We start from the raw sequence: 25600 nt of genomic DNA on the forward strand, positions 1-25600 counted from the left end.
CCAATGCACGTAACAAAAGTAGAAAGCCTAGTCTTTGTCCAGACAGACAAACCCATCTATAAACCAGGACAGAAAGGTATAAGGCACCAAACGAGCAAAGGAAACTTGAAGGGCTGGGCACGTGGTTCTCTATTTTAAATGGAAATCCCATCATGTTTTATCTGTGTGACTACCCGGCGGGTTTCACGGGGAAAATCTCTATGTTTCAGTGCAATGGCGCGTCGTCTCTCTGGACATGAGTTTCCGCCCTTTGAATGAAACGGTGAGTCCCATAACAGTGGGTAAGGGTGGTGGAAAAAGGTTAAAACATAAAACCCGTTCTTTGGGAGAACCTAAGACCAATACACGATAGTTAAATCTACCACAGAAAGATCTCAGAAATGTACTGCTGTTGGAGAAAAAGGGAGGTCAATTTCATCAATGGAATTCTTCAAAAAATTATTTAGTCGGGAGTTCCCGTCGTGGCTCAGTGGTTAACGAATCCGACTAGGAACCATGAGGTTGCGGGTTCGATCCCTAGCCTTGCTCAGTGGGTTAAGGATCTGGCATTGCCATGAGCTATGGTGTAGGCCAGTGGCTACAGCTCCAATTAGACCCCTAGCCTGGGAACCTCCATATGCCACAGGAGCAGCCCGAGAGATGGTAAAAAAAGACAAAAAGAAAAATTATTCAGTCGAATTACCCCATAAAGACTCAATTATTTTTATTGAAGGAAAGAAAATTGGCATTTGATTTCACTCTTAGAGAACTGGAGAATTTTTCAGAGATGAGCATCATCTGTAGAATAAACTTATTATTTGGACCTTTTTACCTAAGTGTAGGTTTCCTCGACTATACATTATTTCATAAAAGGAAAGTCAAGACTTCTTCAGAGATGTTATGTCCCAAACTAAATATTGAAAGTGCTGTGAGGCATTCCCGTCATGGCTCAGTGGTTAACCAATCCGACTAGGAACCATGAGGTGGTGGGTTCGATCTCTGGCCTTGCTCAGTGGGTTAAGGATCCAGCGTTGCTGTGAGCTGTGGTGTAGGTCGAAGACATGGCTTGGATTCCGAGTTGCTGTGGCTCTGGTGCAGGCCAGCAGCTACAGCTCCGATTAGACCCCTAGCCTGGGAACCTCCATATGCCATGAGAGCGGCCTTAGAAAAAGGCAAAAAGACAAAAAAAAAAAGGAAAAAGAAAAAAAGAAAGTGCTGTGAATCAAATAGGGGCACATTTCCTCATTTGGACAAGAATGAATAGGCTCACATATTCTCGTCCAGATGTTGTATTGAGGCTGTCATGGTTTTCTCTTTCTACACTTTATCTCACACTCATACTCTTTCTTTCTTTTCAGTTCCCGGTGGCATATATTGAGGTAGGTAATATATTATGTATCTCAGTTGGAAATGAGGACTCACTACTAGCTATGTTAAATCGACTCTCTCCACCTCCTCCTTCTCCGCTAGCACTTCACCAAAACTAGACACTGTTTTCTCTGTCTCCATATTTTTATTTTTCTTATGTTATTTTTTACTTTTTTTTAAAAATTAAGGTATAGTTGGAGTTCCTGTCATGGCTCAGCAGTTAGGGAATCTGACTAGTATTCATGAGGATGCAGCCTCACTCAGTGGGTTAAGGATCCGGCTGTGGAGTAGATCACAGAAAGGCTATGGGGTAGGCCAGCAGCTGTGGCTCCAATTGGACCCCTAGCCTGGGAACCTCCATATGCCGTGAGTGCAGCCCTAAAAAGACCAAAAGACCAAAAAAAAAAAAAAATCAAAGTATAGTTGATCTCCTCCCTGTCTCTCTTAAATCCAGTGGAGCATGGATAAGATGTAAATGAAGGAACAAAATTCCCTGTGAGGGAGTTCCCATTGTGGCTCTGCTGGTTAAGAACGCGATGTAGTCTCATGACAATGCGTGTTTGATCCCTGACCTTGCTCAGTAGGTTAAGGATCCGTCCTTGCCACAAGCTGCAACTTAGGTCACAGCTGCACCTCCCATTTGACCCCTAGTCCAGGAAATTCCATACAGCACAGGTGCGGCCCTAAAAAGAAAAAACAAAACAAAAAACATTCCCTGAGAGGACCCAATTTAGTGAATCTTCCCTATTTCTCACCAAGGTGGGTATGCATAATCTCAAAAAGAGGTCCTATAATCTGTAATGTCTCATAGCTCAAAAAGATGCCCTTTTCTCCATCTAGAACTCCTAGAAACTTTTTACTAATACCTCTGGTCCCAATTCATCAACCATCTAATTATCCAACTTCCAATGTCACCCTCCCCAAAAAGCTGTCCCTCTACTCAAAAGCATATGTTTCAGTTGTTTCAATGAACTTGTAATGTTCTTACCTATAGAATCCCAAGAAGAACCGAATTTTCCAATGGCACAGACTCACACTGCAAGGGGGACTCAGCCAGCTCTCCTTCCCACTCTCTGAGGAGCCCACGCTGGGTTCCTACAAGATCATACTGCAGAAGGAATCAGGGAGAAAAATAGAGCACTCCTTTAAGGTGGATGAATATGGTAAGAATTCTGTATGTGTCCAAGACATTTATGATATTAGGGAATATAAGATTGGATAATTTTTGCCAGCAAAAATCAAGCATAAAATAGTTGAAAATTAGCAAGCGTTTTTATTGGCGTAAATAATTTGTTAAGCACTTTTCATGCACTATCCCTATACCATTTAATCCCTATACCAGCCCTCTGAGGCAGACACAATATAATCTCCATTTTACAAATAAGCATATTAATATTAGAAAAGCTAGTAATTTACCAAAATCCCAGAGCCAGGAAGAAGCAAAAGAGATTATGGGAGTTCCTCTGTGGCTCAGCAGGTTAAGGGACCCGGGTTGTCACTGCTGTAGCTCAGGTCATTGTTGTTGCAAGGGTTCTGTTCCTGGCCCAGGAACTTCCACATGCCACAGGTGTGGCAAAAAAAAAAGAGAAAGGTTTTAATAGTTCCATTTGACCCTATCCAAACATAAATTGTTAACTAATGCATTGTGTTATCTACACTCATTTCATGATCTATTTTCTTAGAAGATTCACTGGGTCGTAGATGGCCTGGGATAACCTCCTGGCCATCTGTGACCTACACATACACCACTGTAGTAATAGTAATCAGATATTGAAACCGTCTTATTAGTTATCAGTTATATGGATTTTCTAATGAAAGTTAAATGTATCATGTCATCGATGAGGAGACCTAACACAAAAACTTGATTTCTAAAACTGGCATGAGAATAATAGAACAGGGATTTATCATAGGAATAACTGATATACACACTGTGGGAGAGGATGGAAAAGTAAGAGTCCAGCAGGAGGAGATGATGGATCCAAGGAAATTACCAACCAGTCCTCCTGAAGCCTTGGTGGGAAGACAGATCGGAATTTGCCAGGGTACCTTCAGATGCCAGAGGGAAGCACAGAGGGAAACTGATGAAAGAATCCATGGAAAACTGTTACTTCTTCCCATCCAGCACTTGAGTATTTCTATAACCAAGGGTTTGGTGGTGGGCCTAGGGCCCCTGAGAGTCAGCAGGGTTAAAAGTTGGGAAGAAGTGCTGGACGCACAGAGGGAAAAAATAAGGACAAACCAGAACGTACTGGTCCCTCTGCACCTGTAACCACATCTAACCATGGCGATCTCCAGAGACTGATGGTACGGATTCCCTCCCACTTTTGACATCTTGGACAAATTTAGAGAAGGAGATTCTAAGAAACCTAATACCAGCTTAACTGAGTCAACATGGTACAACTGCCTGTGGTTGTGAATGGCCTTTCCTTTTGCTAATAGTGGCACTGCAGCCCCTTAATTGTAATTGCAATCATTTTGTGTGGCCCCTTTGTTGCAAGGCTCTGTAATAGAATCATTACTAATACTTGCAAGACTTCTTGCCCCACACTCACCTTTTTTTCTCTTTTATTGACAACAGTTTTGCCCAAATTTGAGGTCCAAGTGAAAATGCCCAAGGTTATTGGTTTTCTAGAAGATGAATTTGAGGTATCCGTCTGTGGCCTGTGAGTTAATTTTTTTTTTTATCATATCTATTTCCCTGCTCTATTTGTATTGTACATAAAGATTACTGAACTTTTAAGTATTTTAGTTAGAGAAAGGATGACTCTCTCTCCAACTTGTCAGAGTTCAGACTAGGGAGCAGGGGTGGAAACATAAGACACTTTTATTGTAATAGAATCATTAGGAAGTTCCCATTGTGGCTCAGCAGTAAGGAGCCCAACTAGTATCCATGAGGATGTGGGTTCCATCCCTGGCCTTGTTCAGTGGGTTGAGGATCTGGCACTGCTATGAGCTGTGGTATAGGTCAAAGACACAGCTCAGATCCCACGTTGCTGTGGCTGTGGCATAGGCTGGCAGCTATAGCTCCAATTCAACCCCTAGCCTGGGAACTTTCATATGCCACGGGTGCAGCCATAAAAAATAAAATAAAAAAAAAAGAAGAAGAAGAAAAACCTAAGCTTTATTCAGAACCTATGGGCATGCTTAATTAAAAATGTGGATACGGATTCCCATCATAACTCAGCAGTTAACAAACCCCACTAGAATCCAAGAGGACGAAGTTTTAATCACTGGCCTAGGTTCGATCCCTAACCTCGTTCAGTGGGTTAAGGGTCTGGCGTTGCAGTGAGCTGTAGCGTAGGGTGCAGATGTGGCTCGGATCTGGCATTGCTGTGGCTGTCACATAGGCCAGGGGCTACGCTCTGATTAGTCCCCTAGCCTGGGAACCTCCATATGCCATAGGTGCAGCCCTAAAAAGACAAAAAGACAAAAAAATAAGTAAATAAGTAAATAAAATGTGGATGCCTTGACCCCATCTCTAGAGATTCTAATCTTAAATCTAAGGAACAATTTGGGACTCTGAATCTCAATGCATATCACAGGTAATTTCAGTGTAGGAGCTCCATAAAGCATACTTTAACAAACAGCAAACTACGTTTGGCTTCCCAACATGTCTAGTCCGTTCAGGCTGCTATAACAAAATACCACAGACTAGGGAGCTTATTAATAGCAGAAATTTACTGCTCACAGTTCTGGAGGCGGGGAAATCCAAGGTCGAGGTGCCAGCATGGGCGTGTTCTGGTGAAGGGTCCTCCTTCTGGTTCAAAGCAGGTGCTTGTGTCCACACATGCCTTTTATAAAGGCACTAACCTATTCACAAGAACCTCATCCTTGGGAGTTTCTGTTGTGGCGCCGAAGTAACGAATCTGAATGTCATCCATGAGGAAGCAGGTTCAATCCCTAGCCTCACTCACTGGGTTAAGGGTTCAGTGTTGCCATAAACTATGATGTAGCTCACAGTAGAGGCTTGAATTCCATGTTCCTGTGGCTGTGGTGGAGGCCGGCAGCTGCAACTCTGATTCCACCCGTAGCCTGCGAACTTCCATGTGCTGCAAGTACGGCTCTAAAAAGACCAAAAAAAAAAAGATCCTCACCCTCATGATCTAAGCACTTCCCAAAGACCTCGCCCCCAAGACTATTATCTTCGGGGATTAGGATTTCAACATATGAATTTCAGGGGGACATAAACATTCTGACCATATCACACCACACCCCCTCCATCAGATCTGGCAGAATCAGAGTCAGTCACTGTGATCCTGCTCATCTATAACATTTTTGTTCCATCGCTAGTTTTTTTTTTTTTCCATTTAATGTCTCATTTACCCTTTTCAAATATGTATGAATTAGGGAGGACTTCGAAATATACTCTCTATGTTTCCTCAATTTTTTTTCCCCTAAAACAACTTAGGAGGTATTGGCAAAGCTGGAAGCATAACCTAGGTAATCTGATGGCAGAGAAAGAAGGGAGACTTACTGTTAAAAACCTCAGCCGAGAGGGAAGAAAGACCTGAGAAAAAATTCATTGTTAATTTTCCATTTGGCGGTGTTTCAAAAAGACGGTGTAAGTATTTTCCCTTAGAGTGGTAGATAATTAAGACATCGTCTCAGAACAAGGGTTTCTAAAATAGAAATGCTATTGAAGGAAATACAGTTGCCGTGGATGAGTTAAGACGGGGGTACGAACCAGAGTTATTCATAGTAAATATCTTGTTGTGTGACTGCTTTATTGTTATAGATACACCTATGGAAAGCCTGTCCGTGGTCTGGTGACAATTAATGCATGCAGAAAATATTCACGATACAGTTCTACCTGCCATGGAGAATATTCACAAAATATCTGTGAAGAATTTAGCCAACAGGTATATGGAAACCACTCTTCCCAGGACACTAACTCGTTTCATTTTCTTGTGGCTAATAATAAAACAGAGAATAAAATACAATGCAACATGGTAGTGTTTGAAATAGTCACGGAAGAAAAGTGTGGAGCAAGGGAAACATGACAAGATTGCCTGGCAATGCCAGGAGCCCACTTGAGAGTAGGACTCATGGGTTTAGAGGGGTCTTTATTTGGTCAGTGTTATCATTTCCTTCTGATGGCAAGCGACATGCCAGGCATATGGGCATGAAAGGATGCGGAAGTCTCTGAAGTTAGCATTTATCAAATGGATACCAGAAGAAAAACATGGCAGAGGGTGAGGATTTGGCTGGTGGGAGAACCAAATGACATGCTATGGGATCGAACCTGCCTACGGAGACTGAAACCAGCACCAGGCTGGGGAGAGGAGGACCAAGAGGAGGGCGTGATTCCATCACAGAAGTGTAGTAAAAGTGACTAAGGGAAACAGCTGTAGAACATGCTGTATTAAAAAATGAGGAGTTTCTGGGAGTTCCCATTGTGGCACAGCGGAAAGGACTCTGACTAGGAACCATGAGGTTGCAGGTTCGATCCCTGGCCTTGCTCAGTGGGTTAAGGATCCGGCATTGCCATGAGCTGTGGTGTAGGTCACAGATGCAGCTCAGATCTGGCGTTGCTGTGCCTGTGGTGTAGGCCGGCAGCTGTAGCTCTGATTTGACCCCTAGTCTGGGAACCTCCATATGCCATGGGCACAGCCCCAAAAAGACAAAAAAAAAAAAAGAGTTCTTGTTGTGGCACCATGGGATTAGTGGCATCTTGGGATTACTGGGACACAGGTTTGATTCCCAGCTGGCACAGTGGGTTAAGGATCAGGCGTTGCTGTAGCTGTGCATATCATGCCTGTGGCTTGGATCTGATCCCTGTCCGGGGAACTCCATATGCCACGGGGTGGCCAAAAAAAAAAGAAAGAAATGTATGAGTTACTGGTTCTGGAAGAAGAGTACACAAAAGTCCAGGGTGTGGCAATGTGAGCAGGCAAGGTAAGGATGTGGAAAATAAAGGTAGCAAAGTTGCAGCAAGGAAATAAATGAAAAGTTAGCGTGATGAGTGTGGTGATGGATGTTGAGATAAACATCAAGAAGCAAGATAAATGTGAACAAAATCTAGCTGCCAAAATCTTACTATATCAGGGAGACCAGGATTATTTTTCATTTTCAGTGAGTCATGGCATCTCTATGTAAGTAAATTAAATGTGATTAAATTTTCTTATGCCATAAATATTCATGTCAATATATACAAAAATGAAAACAAATCTTTATTATAATATAGAACCTAGTACTTCATTTGAAAATATGATGGCTGTAAAGATTCATCTATTCAACCAATATATATGTTTTTATTAAAGTCCCAGATATCAAGAAAACACCTTTAAGAAAACACAGTCCGGAGTTCCCGTCATGGCTCAGGGGTTAATGAATCCAACTAGGAACCATGAGGTTGTGGGTTCGATCCCCGGCCTTGCTCAGTGGGTTAAGGATCCAGCATTGCCATGAGCTGTGGTGTAGGTTGCAGATGTGGCTCGGATCCCGAGTGGCTGTGGCTCTGGCGTAGGCTGGTGGCTACAGCTCCAATTGGACCCATAGCATGGGAACCTCCGTATGCCGAGGAAGCGGCCCAAGAAATGGCAAAAAGACAAAAAAAAAAAAAAGAAAACACAGTCCCTAGTGACTACGTAGGTGGAGGGCATTACAAAGTCTTCTTAGAATATGTTATGTCTGAATTGTGCTTAGAAGAGCAGTTGCTATGGGCCAAGATGAGAATGGAAGAAATAAACTTATTATGTGAGGGAAAACATACCCAAAGAGATAGAATTACAAAACACCATGGCACATTTGGAAAGTTTAGGAAATTTAATAGGGCAAAAATAGGACAGGTTTTCAGAAGAGATGGAAGAAGGCAAAGATTGACAATGAGTAACTTAATGGTTAAGAAGAAACTGTGTATCATTTGGATTCCTGATCAGAACACTGGTAAAATTTCCTTCTGGGGCCAACACAAAATGTGCATAAGTTGATAACTGACTTTTTTTAATCACAAATCAGAGGACCCAGGAATTCTCTTCCTTTCTCTTCAGACAGACAATGAAGGCTGTTTCACAAAACTTGTAAAGACTAAAATATTCCAGCTGAGACAAAGAGGGTATGACATGACCTTACAAGTGGAGGCCAAGGTCAAAGAAGAGGGAACAGGTTTGTATTATTTTTAAATATTTAGTTAAAATTTGTTAAATATTTATCAAACTTCCTTTCCTCATGTAAAGTGTGTTATAGTTGCCACTCTGACAATGACATGGTCTCTGCCCTCAAGAAATTAGAAATCTAAACAGAAAATATATACATGGCTATGTATATATGCCGGTATGTGTTACGTATAACCGTAATAGAGGTTCCACAGGAAATGTAAAAAATAAGGGCCAAATGAGTATGAAGAGACATAGTTAATTCTAATACAGAGCCAAAGATAGCTTTAAAAAGTAGCATTTTAGTAGATGTGTATAGAATGAGGAGTATGGTATGGACCTGGAAAGCATAATAAGCATAAAACAAATGTGTCCGGTCTCAGAAAAATCTGAAAATGTAGGCTGGTGCTAAGGTGTTTAGACAAGCAAATCATGTACTAAAGAGGTTAGACTTCATTATGAAAAGCATTGGATATCTTCAGACATATTTGAGGCAAATGACCTAAATAAATTTTTTTATTCTTTTTACTGCCGCACCTGCAGCATATGGAAGTTCCCAGGCTAGGGGTTGAATCAGAGCTGCAGCTGAGTCCTACGTGACAGCCACAGACACACCAATCTGAGTCGCATCTGTGACTTACACTGCAGCTGTGGTGCAGCCCGATCCTTAACTACTGGGTGAGGCCAGAGATTAAACCTGCATCCTCATGGAGACAGCATCAGGTCTTTCACCCACTGTGCCACAGCAAAAACTCCTAGTTGATATTTTTAAAAGTTAATTCCAGCAGACATGAAAAGGACAGGCTAGACGAAAAGCGTGTTATCATGTAAGAGTTCAGCATATTATTCAAAGATGACACCAAAATATTATAATTTAGGGACCTGGGGGATGGAAATGTCATTAGCCAGGGGAAGGAAAAGATGGGAAAGATAGTGATGAGAAAGTGTTGAAGACATTCATTATAATTTGGAATATCAGCATAAAAGTTGATTCATTCTGCAGGCAATTTAAAAAGAACGCTAGAGCAAAATCAGGACCAGAAACGTAAATCTGAAACCGCTTTCATTTTGTCCAGATCTTCCTAAGAGGAAATGCTAAGTGTTCTGAAAGTGAGCTCATTGAGCATTTGCTAAACTGAGGCTAGAGGCAAACAAGGAGGGGACCAAGGACAGAAGCAAGCACAGTTAGTTGTTTACAGTTAGTTGGGGTCGTATCAGATAAATCAGCTTAATAAAACTAGAAGTCATAGGCCTAGGAAGAGAGAAATAAGCGCAATTTCTTAGATGCCACTGGAAGGGTTTCCATGGTACCTACTTATGAAGTACTTATGGGAGTTCATTTTGAGGAGATCTGAAATGAGAATACAGACCTTGATACAGTGGTATTTAAATGATGAAGACAAAACACAGATCACACTTCACTGAGTAGAAAAGCACCGGGTGTTGGCTATACTTTTGAAGGTGAAGCTAATGTCAAATTGATTGTATTTTCGAAGCATGGGAAATTCTGGAAAGAATGAACAAAGATGATATGGGTGGTATTTTGTTATAAAGGAGTGAAGCTGGGTTGGAGGTAGGAGGTGAGCTGAATATATTGAACCATTCAACTTCACTGAATTATTTTTCAGGGTTGGAATTAACTGGACAAGCCTCATCTAAAATCACAAATTCCTTAAGCAAACTGGAATTTACCCAAATAGATTCACATTACAGGCGTGGGCTCCCTTTCTTTGGGCAGGTAAAGTATCTTTTCCACATAATCATAATTTAGCGGAATGTGGCCTTTAAGAAAACAAATTTTTATGTCACAAAATCAAAATTATTATAAAATGAATATTTACTTAGAGTAAGAAAATAATTATAACAAATTACAAATTTAAGGGGCAAATACCATTACAAAATTCAGAAAAATAAAGCATACTTTTGTGAATTAACTTCCTAACACACCTCTAAAAATACATTTTTCCTGTTTAGTTTGGCTCTGCATTCTTTGCCTCTTTATAAACAGTGATTTATATTCCTTGGAAAGATGCTTTCATCCAGATGTTTTTTTTTAATTATTGTTTGTTTTGGAGTTGCCATTGTGGCTCAGCAGTTAACCAATTCAACTAGTATCTATGAGGACTCAGGTTTGATCCCTGGCCTCACTCACTGGGTTAAGGATCCAGTGATGCCGTGAGCTGGATAGTTTGCAGACATGGCTCAGATTCCGAATTGCTGTGGCTGTGGTGTACACTGGCAGCTATAGCTCCAATTCGACCCCTAGCCTGGGAACCTCCATATGCCTTGGGTGTGGCCCTAAAAAGACAAAAGACAAAAAAAATGAATAAAAAATAAATTATTGTTAGTTTCTAAAAGTTTTTTTTTTTAATTTCAAGGCTCCATGTTGATAATAATAATGGTAAATTTTAAGACATATCCAGTTTAGTAAACTATTAAGGAGATATACAATTTCTAGGCATTTTGCATTTCTTCTGTAGTAAGTAGTCTTTGAATTGATAGTTTACAGGAATTTCCTCACTTTATTGACATATTATGAATTTGATATTTTCTTAATGTATTCCAGTATTTTGTATCAAATTGGCAAGAAATTAATAATGGGACAAGATCATTTCAAGTCAAGAGAAAACTAAAAACTAAAAGCTGAATGTGACTTGGCCAGAAATTTAAGAAAGATGTGAGAACACAAGGCCAAGGCAATAGCGGTGAAACAGCGTTTTAAGATCAAAAAACGAAGGGCCTTTTAAGATGTGGTCAGAATTTCAGCTTGAAGGATTACTGAAGGTTTTAAGGAGCATGATATGAGCACTTTCTCTTAGGCTGTAGAGAGAATGGTGTGAAGCAAGGATGGAGCAGCCAGAGAGTGGACAGTGTGAGATTAAACAGAAAGATGTTGGAAACCAGATGAGAAAAAATATTGTGGTTTCAACTGGAATGGTAGCAGCAGATTTAGGGAGAAATAAGTAGGAAGAAAAGATGTTTCACAAGTGAGGATAGAGCACTTGGCAATGGATTAGATATAGGCAGTGGAAGAGAAAAAACGATTTTTTAAAAAAGGCCGTATAAAAGCTACAGAATAGATGAAAGCACTGTATACCAAGATAGAGAAATCCAGAAATGAAGAAAATTTGGGAAGGTGGCATCATGTGTCCACTATGGGCTGTTCTGAATGGAATACTCATAAGTGATCTAAAGAGCAATGTCAAAAAGAAAAATATTTTAGAGCCCAGAAAGCAAATCTTAATTTCGTAGTCTAAGATCTTCCCTACGTGACAGTGGCTGAGACATCAAGAGACGTAGACGACAGAGTGGAAAGTGTTGAAAGTGAAAGTGCTGGGTATAACCTGTGAAAAAATGTTGAGTATAACCCGGGAAGGTGTTGAGTATAACCTTTGCAACCAGTCATCACTTTCCCATTTCTAGGTTCTTCTGGTTGATGAGAAGGACCGGCCAATCCCCAATAAAACTATAACAGTCAGTGTAGATGGAAATGCATACCAAGCCAGCTTCACCACGGATGAGCAGGGTTTGGTGAACTTTTCCATTGATACCTCTAACTTCACCACTGCTATTACCGTTCTGGTAAGTGGAAAGGGCTTCTGGGACTAAAAAGATGGAGATCACTGGGGCCAAAGCATTTAAGGATATACAGGAAGCATGTGAACTTTAGGGAGAACAGAAAAAGTGATAAAGACTAAAACAGGAGTTCCCGTCATGGCGCCGCAGAAACGAAACCAACTAGGAACCAGGAGGTTTCGGGTTCGATCCCTGGCTTTGCTCAGCGAGTTACGGATCCGGTGTTGCCATGAGCTGCAGTGTAGGTCGAAGACACGGCTCAAATCTGGCATTGCTGTGGCTGTGGTGTAGGCCGGCAGCTACAGCTCCAATTAGACCCCTAGCCTGGGAACCTCCACATGCCTCAGGTGTGGCCCTAAAAGGACAAAAGACAAAAAAAAAAAAAAAAAAGACTAATACAGCAATGAAGCAAGGAGGAGACCTAAATAAAAAGAAACAATTTTCTGTTTTTACTGTAGATGGACTCTGTTTACAGCATGATCTAGTTTAAGGAGACATTTATTACAACATCTTGAGAGTCCCTCAAAAATCCAGTATTTCTACTATTTTATTACAAATTAGGTTTTTCTCTGTTTCCTAAGTGTACCTCTCTTTTTGTTTTGTGTTAAATGTTCAAAAGTCCATATGCCACTTACAACCATAATAGGATTAAGAGAAAAGTAACTGATCTTGGTGATGATTAAATAGTATCTACTGGATCAGGATAGTACAGCCTTAAATAAACTGAAGGAAAAAGTTGTTTATAGATTATACTTTATTTGGGAAAGCAGCTTATAATGAAACTGAGTAAGCATGATTTGTATAAAATCTTCAGTAAATGCCAGCATGACCCATCTATACCTGATGTATATTAATAACAAATAGCCTATTTAAGCTGTTTATTTCATCCATTAGGCCACTTACAAACAGAAACAACCCTGTTTTGATAACTGGTGGCTTGAAGAATTTCACACCCCAGTGCAGCACACTGCAAGACATATTTTTTCCCTGAGCAAAAGTCATATTCACCTTGAACCTGTGATTGGTACCGTGGCCTGTGGGCAAACCCAGGAGATTCGGACACACTACATCTTGAATGGAGAGATTCTGAAGAATGAAAAAGAGTTAACCTTCTATTATTTGGTAAGAATAAAAGCCACTGCAATTCTTTCTAACTGTGTAGACCCTGAAACAACTGAGCTCCTAGCTGTGTAATGTCCCTTACATCAACATTAATTTTTTTTGTTTTTATGAGTGAAGACAAGTTGCTTCTTAACAAATTATTAGTGCGTTAATTTTCCATTTATATTGTGGTCTCCACTGAAATTTTAAGGTTATTTTTCTCTTTTCTTTTCTGAGTTCTAATGGAAAATTATTGAATGGAAGAGGAAAGAGCTTAGGGCAAATATTTTAGTCAAAAAGAATGTTTTTCTTAGAAATCAGGAGATTAATAAGCAAAAGGTAAAAATCAAGAACGTATTCAACAAGAAACAAAAACTAGGAGTTCCCTTAGTGGCACAGCAGAAACGAATCCGACTAGGAACCATGAGGTTGCAGGTTCTATCCCTGGCCTCACACAGTGGATTAAAGATCCAGCGATGCCATAAGCTGTGGTGTAGGTTGCAGATGTGGCTCAGATCTGGTGTTGCTGTGGCTGTGGTGTAGGCCGGCGGCAACAGCTCCAATTAGACCCCTAGCCTGGGAACATCCATATGCAGAAGTTGCAGCCCTAAAAGGACAAAAAAGACAAAAAAAAAAACCTATAAACAATTTCCAGAAGAAAAAAATTGATTTGACTTTAATTGGAGAAGTGAAAATTAAAACAACAAAGCAGTAGCATTTTACTCCTATAAAAGTTCTAATAATTTACAAAGTTCAAGAATCGGTGTAACTGAAAATACTTAACTGAAAAATGCTTTAACAGGCATATTATAAATTGGTATGTAATTTAAAATTACATACCAATTTATGTATGTAATACATATTCGTATGTAATTTAAAATTACATGTAATTTACCATATTATAAATTGGTATGTAATTTATTAGGTGTAACTGAAAAATACTTTAACAGGCATATTATAAATTGGTATGATACTTTTGAGGTCTATATACCTATTTATGTCCAAAATTTTAAAATATTAAAAGCTAGTAGTTACCCAAGTAAGTCTTTTTAAGAAAACCTTGGAGTTCCTGTCGTGGCACAGCAGAAACGAATCTGACTAGGAACCATGAGGTTACAGGTTCCATCCCTGGCCTCGTTCAGTGGGTTAAGGATGTGGTGTTGCCATGAGCTTGTGTAGGTTGCAGACGAGGCTTGGATCTGATGTTGCTGTGGCTGTGGTATAAGCCAGCAGCTACAGCTCTGGGAGCCTCCACATGCCCTGAGAGTGGCTGGGAGCCTCCACATGCCCTGAGAGTGGCTCTAAAAAGCCAAAAAAAAAAAAAAAAAGAAGGAAGAAGAAAACCTTACATGTAGGAAATTCTGTGTAGGAACGTTAACTATAAACTGTATATTTTAAATTCTATAAAAAAGCAGGAAGTTTTACATTAAGTTGGAATCTTAGCTTTATTACTTCCTACTTATGTGACTTTGGGAAATTTACGTAATCATACCTGTAAAGAGAAACGTCAATCATCTCACTGAATACTGAAGAGAGTATCTATATCTACTTCATAAGGTTATTGTCAAAATTAAATTTTAAAAATCTTAAAATTATTTAGTACCTGGCGCATAGAAAATATAAATACTTTTAGTTCTGTTTTTTTGTAATACAGGCAACCATGGAGAATACTTACATGTATTTTTATACCTGCCTTCACTATATATTGGCTTTGAATATGATAGATGCTTAAAATATTTGTTGAAAGAATAGTAAGTTGAAGATATTAATATTCAAGATAAGTAGTAAATGTTAAATAAAATACTAAAACATGCAATTATGCTTGTTATTTAACATATGTAACTGAACATATAAGAAAATACTGGAAGAGAAGTTTAGTGAACTAAAACAACTTCTGGGTTGAAGTAGTGAGATGATTATTTATGTATTCTAAATATGTTTAAGTAAGTTTAATATGTACCCTTTAAAATGATAATGTATTTCCCTCTGCCCTCAGATAAAAGCAAGAGGAAGCATCTCCCACTCAGGAATCTACCTGTTGTCCACTGAACAAGGAGAGAGTAAGTACTTGCAGTTTCCTATTTTTTCTCTCAAATTGTCAAATCCTAAGTATTTTACCAAGATGAAGCTATTTCTTACATTGGAAGAAATGCTCATCAGTCTTCTTCCATCAGCCAAAGATGAGGAAGCTGATAAAGGATACAAGGTTCATTTCAGTCCATCTAGTACTTTTTCATCCTTTGTAGAACATTATTATATTTTAAATTTTATTTCTAAAGTGAAATTGACTCATTTTATTATTAACTTTTTTTAATGCAAAAAATAACTGAAAAATGCAGAAAATCACCAAATAAAAATTTTACTCTTGTAAATTTTACTCTTATATTCGTCTTAGAGATTCGTATTGCTTCCGTAGAAAGCTGTGGGTGTGGCCAAAAAAGAAAAAGCAAGATAGAGGCATGCACTAAATGTTCTTTCCTACTTAAGCAGAATAAATGAACAGTTTAACCCACATCTCCAGGAAAATATGGCATTAGCTCAGCATGTATCCATGGAATAATAATATTACACCGTCAATGATATAAATGCAAGTCTTTTCTTACTTCGGTACACGCCAAATGTAAATAAGTTAAATAATTTGAGACCGTCTTCTTTATAAAACTGAAAACTCTTCGCTCTTCCTAATCTCTTACCTTGGACTTTCTTTATTCTCCAGTGAAAGGGGTATTTTCCTTCTCCTTTCGAGTGGAACCAGACTTTGCTCCAAAAGCCCTGTTGCTTGTTTATACTGTTTTACCTAGTGGAGAAGTTATTGCAGATACCAGGACACTCAAGATTGAAAACTGTTTTGTCAATAAGGTGGGTGTTTTGTTTTCAAGCCCAATCCTTTTCTTCATCTCCTCTTTTTGGAGAGGAAAATAAGGAACTTGCATACATTAAAAGACTGCCGTACAGTGCTCCTAACGCTTTCTGCAAAAGGATCTCTAAAGGCAGATCCTTTAGAACCTCTCAAGGTCTAGCAGACTGGTTCCAAGCAGGTGGCCAATACGGTCTTTTTTTTTTTTACAAATCCCTTATATTAAAAGTATGTGGAATTCAAAATATATCCCATTATTAACCTTTCATAGTTTTAATTTTGAAATATTTGTTCCCCAAATTTTCAATTAAAAGTGATTCTTCACGATAATGTATTACTTTTCTGCCACCACATCCCCCGGACATGCCTCCAGGTACTATTGCAGAAACCAGGAATTTATTGTGAATGAAATTCAATTTGATAATATAAAGCAGGGGTACATGGGAGTTCCCATCGCGGCTCAGCGGAAACAAATCTGACTAGCATCCATGAGGATGCAAGTTCAATCCCTGGCCTGCTCAGTCGGTTGAGAATCCAGCATTGCCATGAGCTGTGGTGTAGGTCACAGATGTGGCTCATCCCGTGTTGCTGTGGCAGTGATGTAGGCCAACAGCTACAGCTCTGATTGGAGCCCTAGCCTGGGAACCTCCATATGCCACGAGTGTGGCCCTAAAATAAAAAAAAGACAAAAAAAGGGGTACATGTAGGTACCCCATTTTGAGAAACATAGCCTGGACACTCCAATAATGACTTTTAGCATAAAAATCTAAACTAGTGGGGAGTTCCCTCAGTGGTGCAAAGGGATCTGCAGCCCCTTGGGAACACTGGGATGCAAGTTTGACCCCCAGCACAGTGGGTTAAGGATCCAGCATTGGCATACCTGTGGCTTAGGTTGCAACTGCAGTTGGGATCTGATCCCCAGCCCAGGACCTCCATATGCTGTGAGGCAGCCAAACGAAAAAAGAAAAAGAAAAAAAAATCTAACCTAGTGGCAAATGGAATCTTCTTATACATCCAAAGATTATATAGCTGTAATAAGAAGCCTACTGACATATTAATAAGCTTTACCCCACAAAATGTGGTATGTAATCTTAACATTAATAATCAGATAGGATTCATCCACTTAAGATATCTTTTTAAAAATATACCTATCAGGACTCTAACGTGGGTTTTGTGGAGCTTAAAACAATATGCATTTTTAGCAAGTGAACACTGAGACTATGTTTAGATTATCCTTTTTTTTTTTTCCCTTTTTTAATGGCTGTACCCGCGGCGTCCCCAGCTAGGATCGAATCTTAGCTGCAGATATAAACTCTGCTATAGCTGCGGCAACACCAGATCCTTAATCCACTGCACCAGGCCAGGGATCACACCCACATACTTCTGCAGCAACCAGAGTTGCTGCAGTCGGATCCTTAACCCATTGCCCCACAGTGGGAACTCCTAGATTATCCTTTTTTAACATATAATGATCTAAGAAAAATACACAGTGGATTCTGATATAAATATTCAATTCCGTCTTACCGTAGAATGCCTTTAAAGCTGGGCAAGTGTCCGAGAGCATCGTTTGTGTTCCATTCGATGTTCTGTGTGTTTCACATGAACCTAGAGAGACTTTTGCTTCTAGCTTCAGTGTCTTTATTACTAATAATGGGTAGTTAGTCTTTTGCTAAACCTCGGAATGGTCATGGGATGCTTCAGCTTTCAGCACACTGTACTCATCCTAGCAGTGAGCTCTCTCTGGTGCAAAGCCTATGACAGCTCCCATGTAATAAAACTTCCACATAGAAACCAGGTCCATGGACATTATATTCAATCATTTCCCTTTAAACATCTTTTCACTTAACATTGATCAAGACAAGCTATGAAAAATATAAATGAAGAGTTATTCAGCATTTAGAAAAAAAGGTGACTATTTATTAAAAAGTTAGAAAGGTGGGGTTCCCTCGTGACGAAGCAGGTTCAGGATCTGGTGTGGTCCCTGTGGCCCGGGTTGCTGCTGTGGCTCGGGTTTACTTCCTGGCCCAGGAACTTCTGCACGCCTCGGGCACAGTCAAAAATAAGAAGCTAACAATTAAGGACCCCAGAAGTGAGATATCCTGGCTGAATGATGAGCAAAGAGAGTAAAGAGCAGATAGGTGTGTTGTTATTATTGTTATTATTTTACCACCAAGGTACAAACCATCATCAAACAGTTTATTGTCCAACAGGAGAAAAGGATAGTAGTAACAAATAAAATACCTTACAAGAAGAAAAACAAATGAGTGGGCTAAGAATGTGAGGAAAGGTCTAGGTCAGTTTGTTTAAACTAATACACTTTATTTTTTTTTCAGTCTTTGTTGGGAAAGAGAAACCCTGTTTTGTATTCAAAAATCCATGCATCTCTTTCTTACTTTGATAATAACAAGTTTACTATGCATATTAAATACTATGTAACAATTTAAATTATCTGTTATTCTTTTTTTTTTTTTTTTGATACACACCTGCAGCATGTGGAAATTCCCCAGGGCCAGGAATCGAACCCATACTGCAGTTGCAGCCTGTACCACAGCTATGGCAATACGAGATCCTTGAGCTGCTGTGCCACATGGGAACCTTCTTGTCTTATTCTTAACTGGATATAATTGTTCTTTAAGGATAACATTGATTAATATAGACAGGTATATGTTATTCTCAAAATACACTTTAAAGTCCTTTTCTGGTTCTTATATCAGTAAAACATTTTCCATTTTCTAGTATATCCACTTCTTGGTTAATAGTATTTTCAGTTCATTCCCAAATAACTCACTTGTTCATTTGATAAAGTCATTCATGAATATATTTTGAGTTCCCGTTGTGGCTCAGCGGACACGAATCTAACTAGTATCCATGAGGACGCAGGTTCAATCCCTGGCCTTGCTCAGTGGGTTAAGGATCCAGCATTGCTGTGGCTGTAGCATAGGCCAGCGGCTACAACTGACCCCTAGGCCAGGAACCTTCATGTGCCCCAGGTATGGCCCTAAAAAGAAAAAAAAAAAGAAAAAAGAAAACCATATTTTAATCAACTTAAATTTTCTAAAAAGAAAACAAAAGTTTCAAATAGCATTCTCCATAAGCGACATTTTCACAATATATTGAACTCTAGAGGTGCATACTACTGCATCTTGAGGATAAATCAATTAAATTTTTTTCACGTCTCATGATATACATGAATCCAAACTGTCACATTAATTAACTAGACCACATAGCAGATTATCTTAGTTCAATTCAGCAATCCAAGTCCAATATTATTTAGCACAGTGTTCTGATGTTTCATCCCAACCAAATCAACTTTCAGTCTAAGAACCTAGAGGGCTACTATAGAACTAAATTCTAAATTATTTTATAATTCATTCAAGATTCTACTCAAAAATGATGACATAAACATAAGGAACCAGTAGATTCACTTACCAATGCATTTCCACTGGCCAAATGAGAGTCAAATCTCTGAAAAAAACTATGGACAATTTTCCATTATTTTATAGCTCTTATTCTGTATTCACAGTCCTTTGAATTTTGTCTTGATTTAACACTCAGAATCTATATTAGATGTTTAGTTGCTTTAATTAATGAGTAAATTCCTGATTCTGATAAATGGTACTGCACTTTAGAATGTCAGGTAACTATAAGTGCCAGCAGAGGAGACTTCGTTAGCTGGTCTTAGAAGTGAAATGGCATTTTCCACAACCCCACACAAACTACACACATTTATCACAAAAACATTGCATGGAGATGGGTCAGCTACAGCAAAGTACAATCTTTGTGAGCCTGTGTGTTCCAATTCCCATCCAAGATTCTGTTTCACTGTGATCAAAACCAATTTCTATTTCATTGGGAAAGGAAGAAGAGTGGGAAGCTTGAGTTAATGGAACCATATTTCCAGTTTATTCCACAGATGGTTACCTGGAAGTCCCTCAGTGACCTCACCTCTTAGTCCAGCTCTAACATGGATGAAGAGAAAGGAAGTGCAGAAATGACTAGTCCTAACCTGGGGTAGAAGAGAGTTTTAAGATTGGAATAATGAGAAAATTTGTTGCTATGCTCCTGTGCTCTTGACAGGTAAATTTGAGCTTCTCCTCAGCCCAGATCCTGCCAACCTCTGACACCAACCTGAAGGTCACAGCCACTGCTTACTCCCTCTGTGCCCTCCGTGCTGTTGATCAGAGTGTCCTGCTAATGAAGCCAGAAGCTGAGCTCTCACCTCAATCAGTGAGTCCCATTTCAGTCTTGGAATTCAAACAATGCATGCATGATAAGACCAGGTTTGGAAGTTGGAAGTTATAACTGCAAAGGACAAGTTCTTCAGAGTGTCAGGCCGAATGTAGTAGGTTACATGTGAGATGGATTCCGTTTTGTTCCAAAAAAGACATTGTATGAGGTGTTTCATTCTCTGTGAGCAATCTTGCTCACCACTGCATTCCCCGTGCCTAGCACAGCCCTTATGTGCAAAAGATGCCCAACACATTGTAATGAATGAATAAATGAATAATAATTCTTCAAGGTGGCTATTATTACCTTAGTTTATGAAGGAAGGAAAAACAGCTAGGATAGATGAAGCAACTATAGAAAGAGCATGCCAAAAATGTATTTTAAAAGTGGAATATGAACCAAATTTTGTTCAATGCCGTGTCTAACACGCCACATTTCAAGAGAGTATGTGAAATGCCAGATTTTTAAGCCTTGATCCAGGCATGTAATCATTGGTTTTAAGTATGGACAAAAGAGAATTTCAATTCTAAGTTGCCTTTAAAGATGGTTCTTATAATGAAGCACTTCCCAAAGGGCCCCTAGCGTTTATAGTCTTCATGGTCCATTAATGGATTTAACAAATATCCACTGTATCTTGACTACGGGATAGACACTGCTCTGGGAATAGGGTTCGAATGGTGAACAATTAGATATGGTCTTTGACAATTTTAGACTTACAGACTTGTGAGGTATTAAAACAAACCAGCAAGCAATCCACAAAAGCATATAAACATGTAATAAGTCTAAATTTTGATAAGTATCCTTTAAGGAATAAACAGGATGTGGAGATAAAGAAAGAAAAGTGTTGAATGATTTTGGATATCGTGATTAGGGGTATCTTCTTTGATTGATAATGGAAGGGCGGGGACAGGCATTGCAGAGATCAGCATTGCCCAAAGGTCTTGAGGTCAGAGTTAGCCTGGAGTGTTCTGAAAGGGAAAAGGTAATAACCTTGGGTGTAGTGGGGAGAGAAGAGGATAGGAGAGGCTGTCGGTGATTGGGAACAAAGGTCGATGTTGACAAGCATGGTGAGCTTGGAGTGGAGTTTGCAGTTGACAGCAAAGGCAGTGGTGAATCACAGAGCAGTTTTACACAGGAGAGTGATTGAAATGTATTTAGTAAGAAGATCCTGTTTGTTTCTCAGAGTATGGGAGTAAGAAAGACAGAATGGAAACATTTAGGGAGTAAGAATGAAAGAATGGAAATATTAGAGTAGTGTAGCTAAGAGATGACAGCAGGTTTGCATGGAGTCAGGGTAGGTTTAACGGCCAGAACACTATTTGACTGGGCAGGTGGCCTTACACTGGGCTCTGGACAAAAACTGTACTAGAATTGATTTATTTCTGGGTTACTCCTGCACCTAGTTTTTTCCCAAGCTAAATCTGGTCCTAAAATAGTAGACTGGGAAGAAAAAACAAAACAAAACAAAACTTGGTAAGAACTTAATCATACAAAATGGGAAAAGGAAATGAATTAAGCAGTTACAGAGGTTGTTTCTGGGTGGTGGGATTATGAATGGCTTTTACTTTCATTACTCTTTGTTCTGTCCATATTCTTTTGCTTCTTTTAAAAGGAGGCATTTGGGCTAGAAGACTAGAGACTTGAAGTTTATTCTTACTCAACCAAAATGGGCTCTAGGTCTTTTATCGATTAATTTGATTTGTTTATACATGAATTTTCTTTTTGTACAAGAAGAAGATTAGGATCCAGAAGCTTTCATACTTCCCCATGATTCTGTGTTGCTTTTTTGAAGGTTGGCGTGGTTAAATACACACCATGATCTTTTAAATTCCTAGACTGAACAGTATCACACTTAAAATAAATACCATAAAATAAATACAACAAACAAGAATTTTTGCTTTGTTCCCTCTATGTCACAGGTCTATCGTTTGCTCCCCAAAAAGAATTTCCATAGCATTAGAAGTAGAGTTCCCATGGAAGAAGATGGTGAGAAATGCATCAGTGCAGAAGACATAACTCACAATGGAATCGTTTACACACCCAAAGAGGTCTCGGATGATGATGATGCCTACAGTATCTTTGAGGTAATGCTTCTTCCTAAAATCACAACCGAAACTGATTTCTACGTCTTTGCTAATATGGAGAAAAAATGGACGTCTAAGCTCTAGAACCTCATTGCCCTCCTATCCTCCAAAAAGAAGCTCTGATTAACAGAAAAATAGTGAAAACTCAGAGGCTTGGAGAATTCCGTACACACACGGATAGTCAATCATGAATTCTTCTAACACTTTAAACAGCAAGTGGTATACTTTTAAGGCCCATGACCTTAAATAAGTTGATCCTGAAGCTAGTTATCACTGTCGTATTTCCCTCCCGGTGATTCTCGGAGATTCCAACATATGAGAAACACAAAACATTTCCCATAGTGCTTCTGACACCCTTCGGAAGGTGGGTACCTTATGGGCAGCCACTGTGGTAGTCATTTTCACAATAAATAAATGTGAGTGGAGTAAATGATCATACACAAAATTCAGTCATCACCTTCCAGGGCAGTAAAATTTCAGAAAAACTGAAAGTAGCTGTTCATAAATAAAAGATTTACAAAAGTTGTAGTAGGAAATACTAGCACGCCTTCGGTATGTTACATAATGTGTATATCTTTAAAATTAACCGGGAAGAGTTATGAAAGGGAAGTTTATCCAGGTTGTGAGATTAAACCTTATCAATACCAAAAAAAGACTGGAAAACTCTCATTGTACCTTGAGGAAAACATACATGGTTCTTCTGGAGAAGTCTTCAGCTTCGATGAGAGGCATTTAAACCTCCCTCTTCTGGGGCTCCCAGAATCATAAATGAGTGGTGGAGGAGGAAGAAGAAGGCTCATTAGGTTTGCTAGCTCTCTGCTTCACCTGCGAACATTTCCTTGTGACTTCTTCCTCCCTAGCCTGTATCACTGCCAGGATGAGAGCTGTGCCGCTGAGTCCCACAGTTTCCCAAGTTCTCTGAGAGGGGACAGCAAGTAGAGTTTAACCGTGACTAATATTGAAGAAAGAGGAAGCTGGGAACAGGGGGCTCCAGGAATCAGGCTCCTGTGGACATCAGCATGTGTATTTTGCATGCAGAGATTCTAGATGCTTAAAAGAAACCGAGAAAGAAAAAAGGAAAGATAAACCACAAAAGGGAAAACATGGAGATTCAGGCAAAGGCATATTCCAGTAAAACACAGAAACAAAAAATTTCTCTCTGTACCAAAGTTATCAGATATACAAATGTGTGTGTGTGTGTGTTGGTTTTGAGAGGGAAAGGAATACAAGAAAAACATCCAAAGCTAAAATGCTCAATTTCTTGAATTGAAATGCAAAAAGCAATTAAAGACATCAGCATACCATAGACAAAATTCAGAATTAGGAATCAGAATGGATTCTAATCCCAGTTTATTCACTAACTGTATCATCTGGACTTTCTACGACCCCTTTTCCATATTTATAATGTAGCTCTCTTCCCATTATGTGGAATTTCATGGTGATGCTATGAGCTAAGTGTGTAATAATAGTAAAAGTGTAATACAAGTGTAAGAAAATATTCTAGTATCCAGACCGGATTGCCCATATGCTTTAATAATTATTTTCCTTCATTTTTCTTTCAGTCTGCAGGATTAAAAATTTTTACCAACTCAAAAATCCACAAGCCACGTTTTTGTCAGCGGTTTCAGCCATTTCCAATCAGGCCTATGCTCTATTCAGAAGGTAAGGGTGTGAATTATTTATCTGCTAAAATAATTTAAAAAAAAAAAAAAAAACGATGCTTTGCTGAGTTAGGATTAAAAGCTATTTTTGTGTGTGTCCGCACCTGTGGCATACTGAAGTTACCAGGCCAGGGAATCCAAGCCTCAGCTGCGACCTATACCACACCCAAGGCAACATCAAATCCTTCAACCCACTGCCCCAGGCCGGGGATTGAACCCGTGTCACCACAGCAGCCCAAGCCACCACAGTGAGATTCTTAATTCACCGCCCACAGCAGGAACTTCAAAAAGCTACTCATTCAGTATTGAATGTTGTGACTCTATAGCAACTTCTTGGTAAATTTCCTTCAAATAACATTTTTCCCCAGGGGGGAAAAAATGATTCTTAAGCAATTATTATTTCTCTCCCTCTCTCTCCCTCTTTCTGAAATCAAATCCAAACACTTTTTTCTCATAGCCTTCCATAGTCTTGGTACTTTAAATTCTTCTCCGCTGTGGATTCAATACCTAAATTAGTTGGGATAAGATAAATTATATTTCAGTAACAAACAAAATGCCCGCATCCCAGGGGCTAAGCATATAACAGCTGGTTTTTTGCTTGTGAGGCCAGAAGCTCTCCAGAACAGCTCCTTACGAGTCACTGTCAGGAGATCCATTTGGCTTTCCTCTTGTGACTCCATCGCCAATGTGCCTCCCAAGGTGACTCCCCTGGGGAAGAAGAAATAGGTGTGCACATGACTTTTACAGGCAGCAGTGGAAGTGGCATATAACATGTAGCCCTACCTGCAGAGGATGCTGAGAAGTATGATGGATGATATGGATATTATTTGCCTCTATCATATTCTTTTGTGGAAATCAAAGTGATTTTGATATATGGAACAGAATAGAATAATTCAACTTTGGGGAGGTAGACCGCTAGTCTCTTTTTGTGTCTCAAGTATACTTGGAAAAGAAGAAAAGTTGAAAAGATTCTAACTCTGACTGCTTTTTTTTCTGCTGCTCAGAGCCCTAGAGGAATGTCTTTAGCCATGCTGGGATGCTTAGTACTCCTACTTCCTAAGAAGAAATGTGGTGGCATAAAGTGGTTTTGTTTTTTTTTGTTTTTTTTTAATAAAATTACCATGGAGTTCTCACTGTGGCACACTGGGTTAGGAACCTGACTGCAGCGGCTTGGGTGGCTGCAGAGGCGTGGGTTAAGGATCTGGTACTGCTGCTGCTAAGGCTCAGATTCAATCCCTGGCCCGGGAATTTCCATTTGCCATGAGTGTGGCCGTAAAAAATTTTTTTTAATTTAAAGATAAAATAGGAGTTTCCATTGTGACTCAGTGGTTAACAAACCCAACTAGTATCCATGACGACGTGAGTTCGATCCCTGGACTCGCTCAGTGGGTTAAGGATCCAGCATTGCCGTGAGCTGTAGTGTAGGTTGCAGACACAGCTCGGATCCCATGTTGCTGTGGGTTGCTGTGGCTGTGGTGTAGGCCGGCGACTACAGCTCTGATTCAACCCCTAGCCTGGGAACATCCATACTGCAGGTGCAGCCCTAAAAAGACAAAATACAAAATAAATAAATAATAATAATAATAAAATAAACACAGATAACACAGATTTAGTACATAGAAACTGTTTGCCTAAGAAGACAAGGAATAAAGT

General features: G+C 39.5%; 1 protein-coding gene across 1 annotated transcript in view; it reads left to right on the plus strand.

The window, feature by feature from the left end:
- Positions 1–235: 235 nt before the first annotated feature.
- LOC125130423 (pregnancy zone protein-like) overlaps positions 236–25600 on the plus strand; it is a 43501-nt gene continuing 18136 nt past the window's right edge. The window contains exons 1-14 of the mRNA XM_047785765.1: positions 236–262; positions 1338–1358; positions 2342–2510; positions 3926–4010; positions 6083–6206; positions 8337–8451; positions 10070–10179; positions 11865–12023; positions 12912–13139; positions 15115–15178; positions 15835–15977; positions 20053–20202; positions 22122–22286; positions 23849–23948. Coding sequence (XP_047641721.1) covers positions 236–262; positions 1338–1358; positions 2342–2510; positions 3926–4010; positions 6083–6206; positions 8337–8451; positions 10070–10179; positions 11865–12023; positions 12912–13139; positions 15115–15178; positions 15835–15977; positions 20053–20202; positions 22122–22286; positions 23849–23948 — 1660 coding nt within the window. The remainder of the gene's footprint in view (positions 263–1337; positions 1359–2341; positions 2511–3925; positions 4011–6082; positions 6207–8336; positions 8452–10069; positions 10180–11864; positions 12024–12911; positions 13140–15114; positions 15179–15834; positions 15978–20052; positions 20203–22121; positions 22287–23848; positions 23949–25600) is intronic.

This window comes from Phacochoerus africanus, chromosome 7 (assembly GCF_016906955.1).
Source record: "Phacochoerus africanus isolate WHEZ1 chromosome 7, ROS_Pafr_v1, whole genome shotgun sequence".
NCBI lineage: Eukaryota > Metazoa > Chordata > Mammalia > Artiodactyla > Suidae > Phacochoerus > Phacochoerus africanus.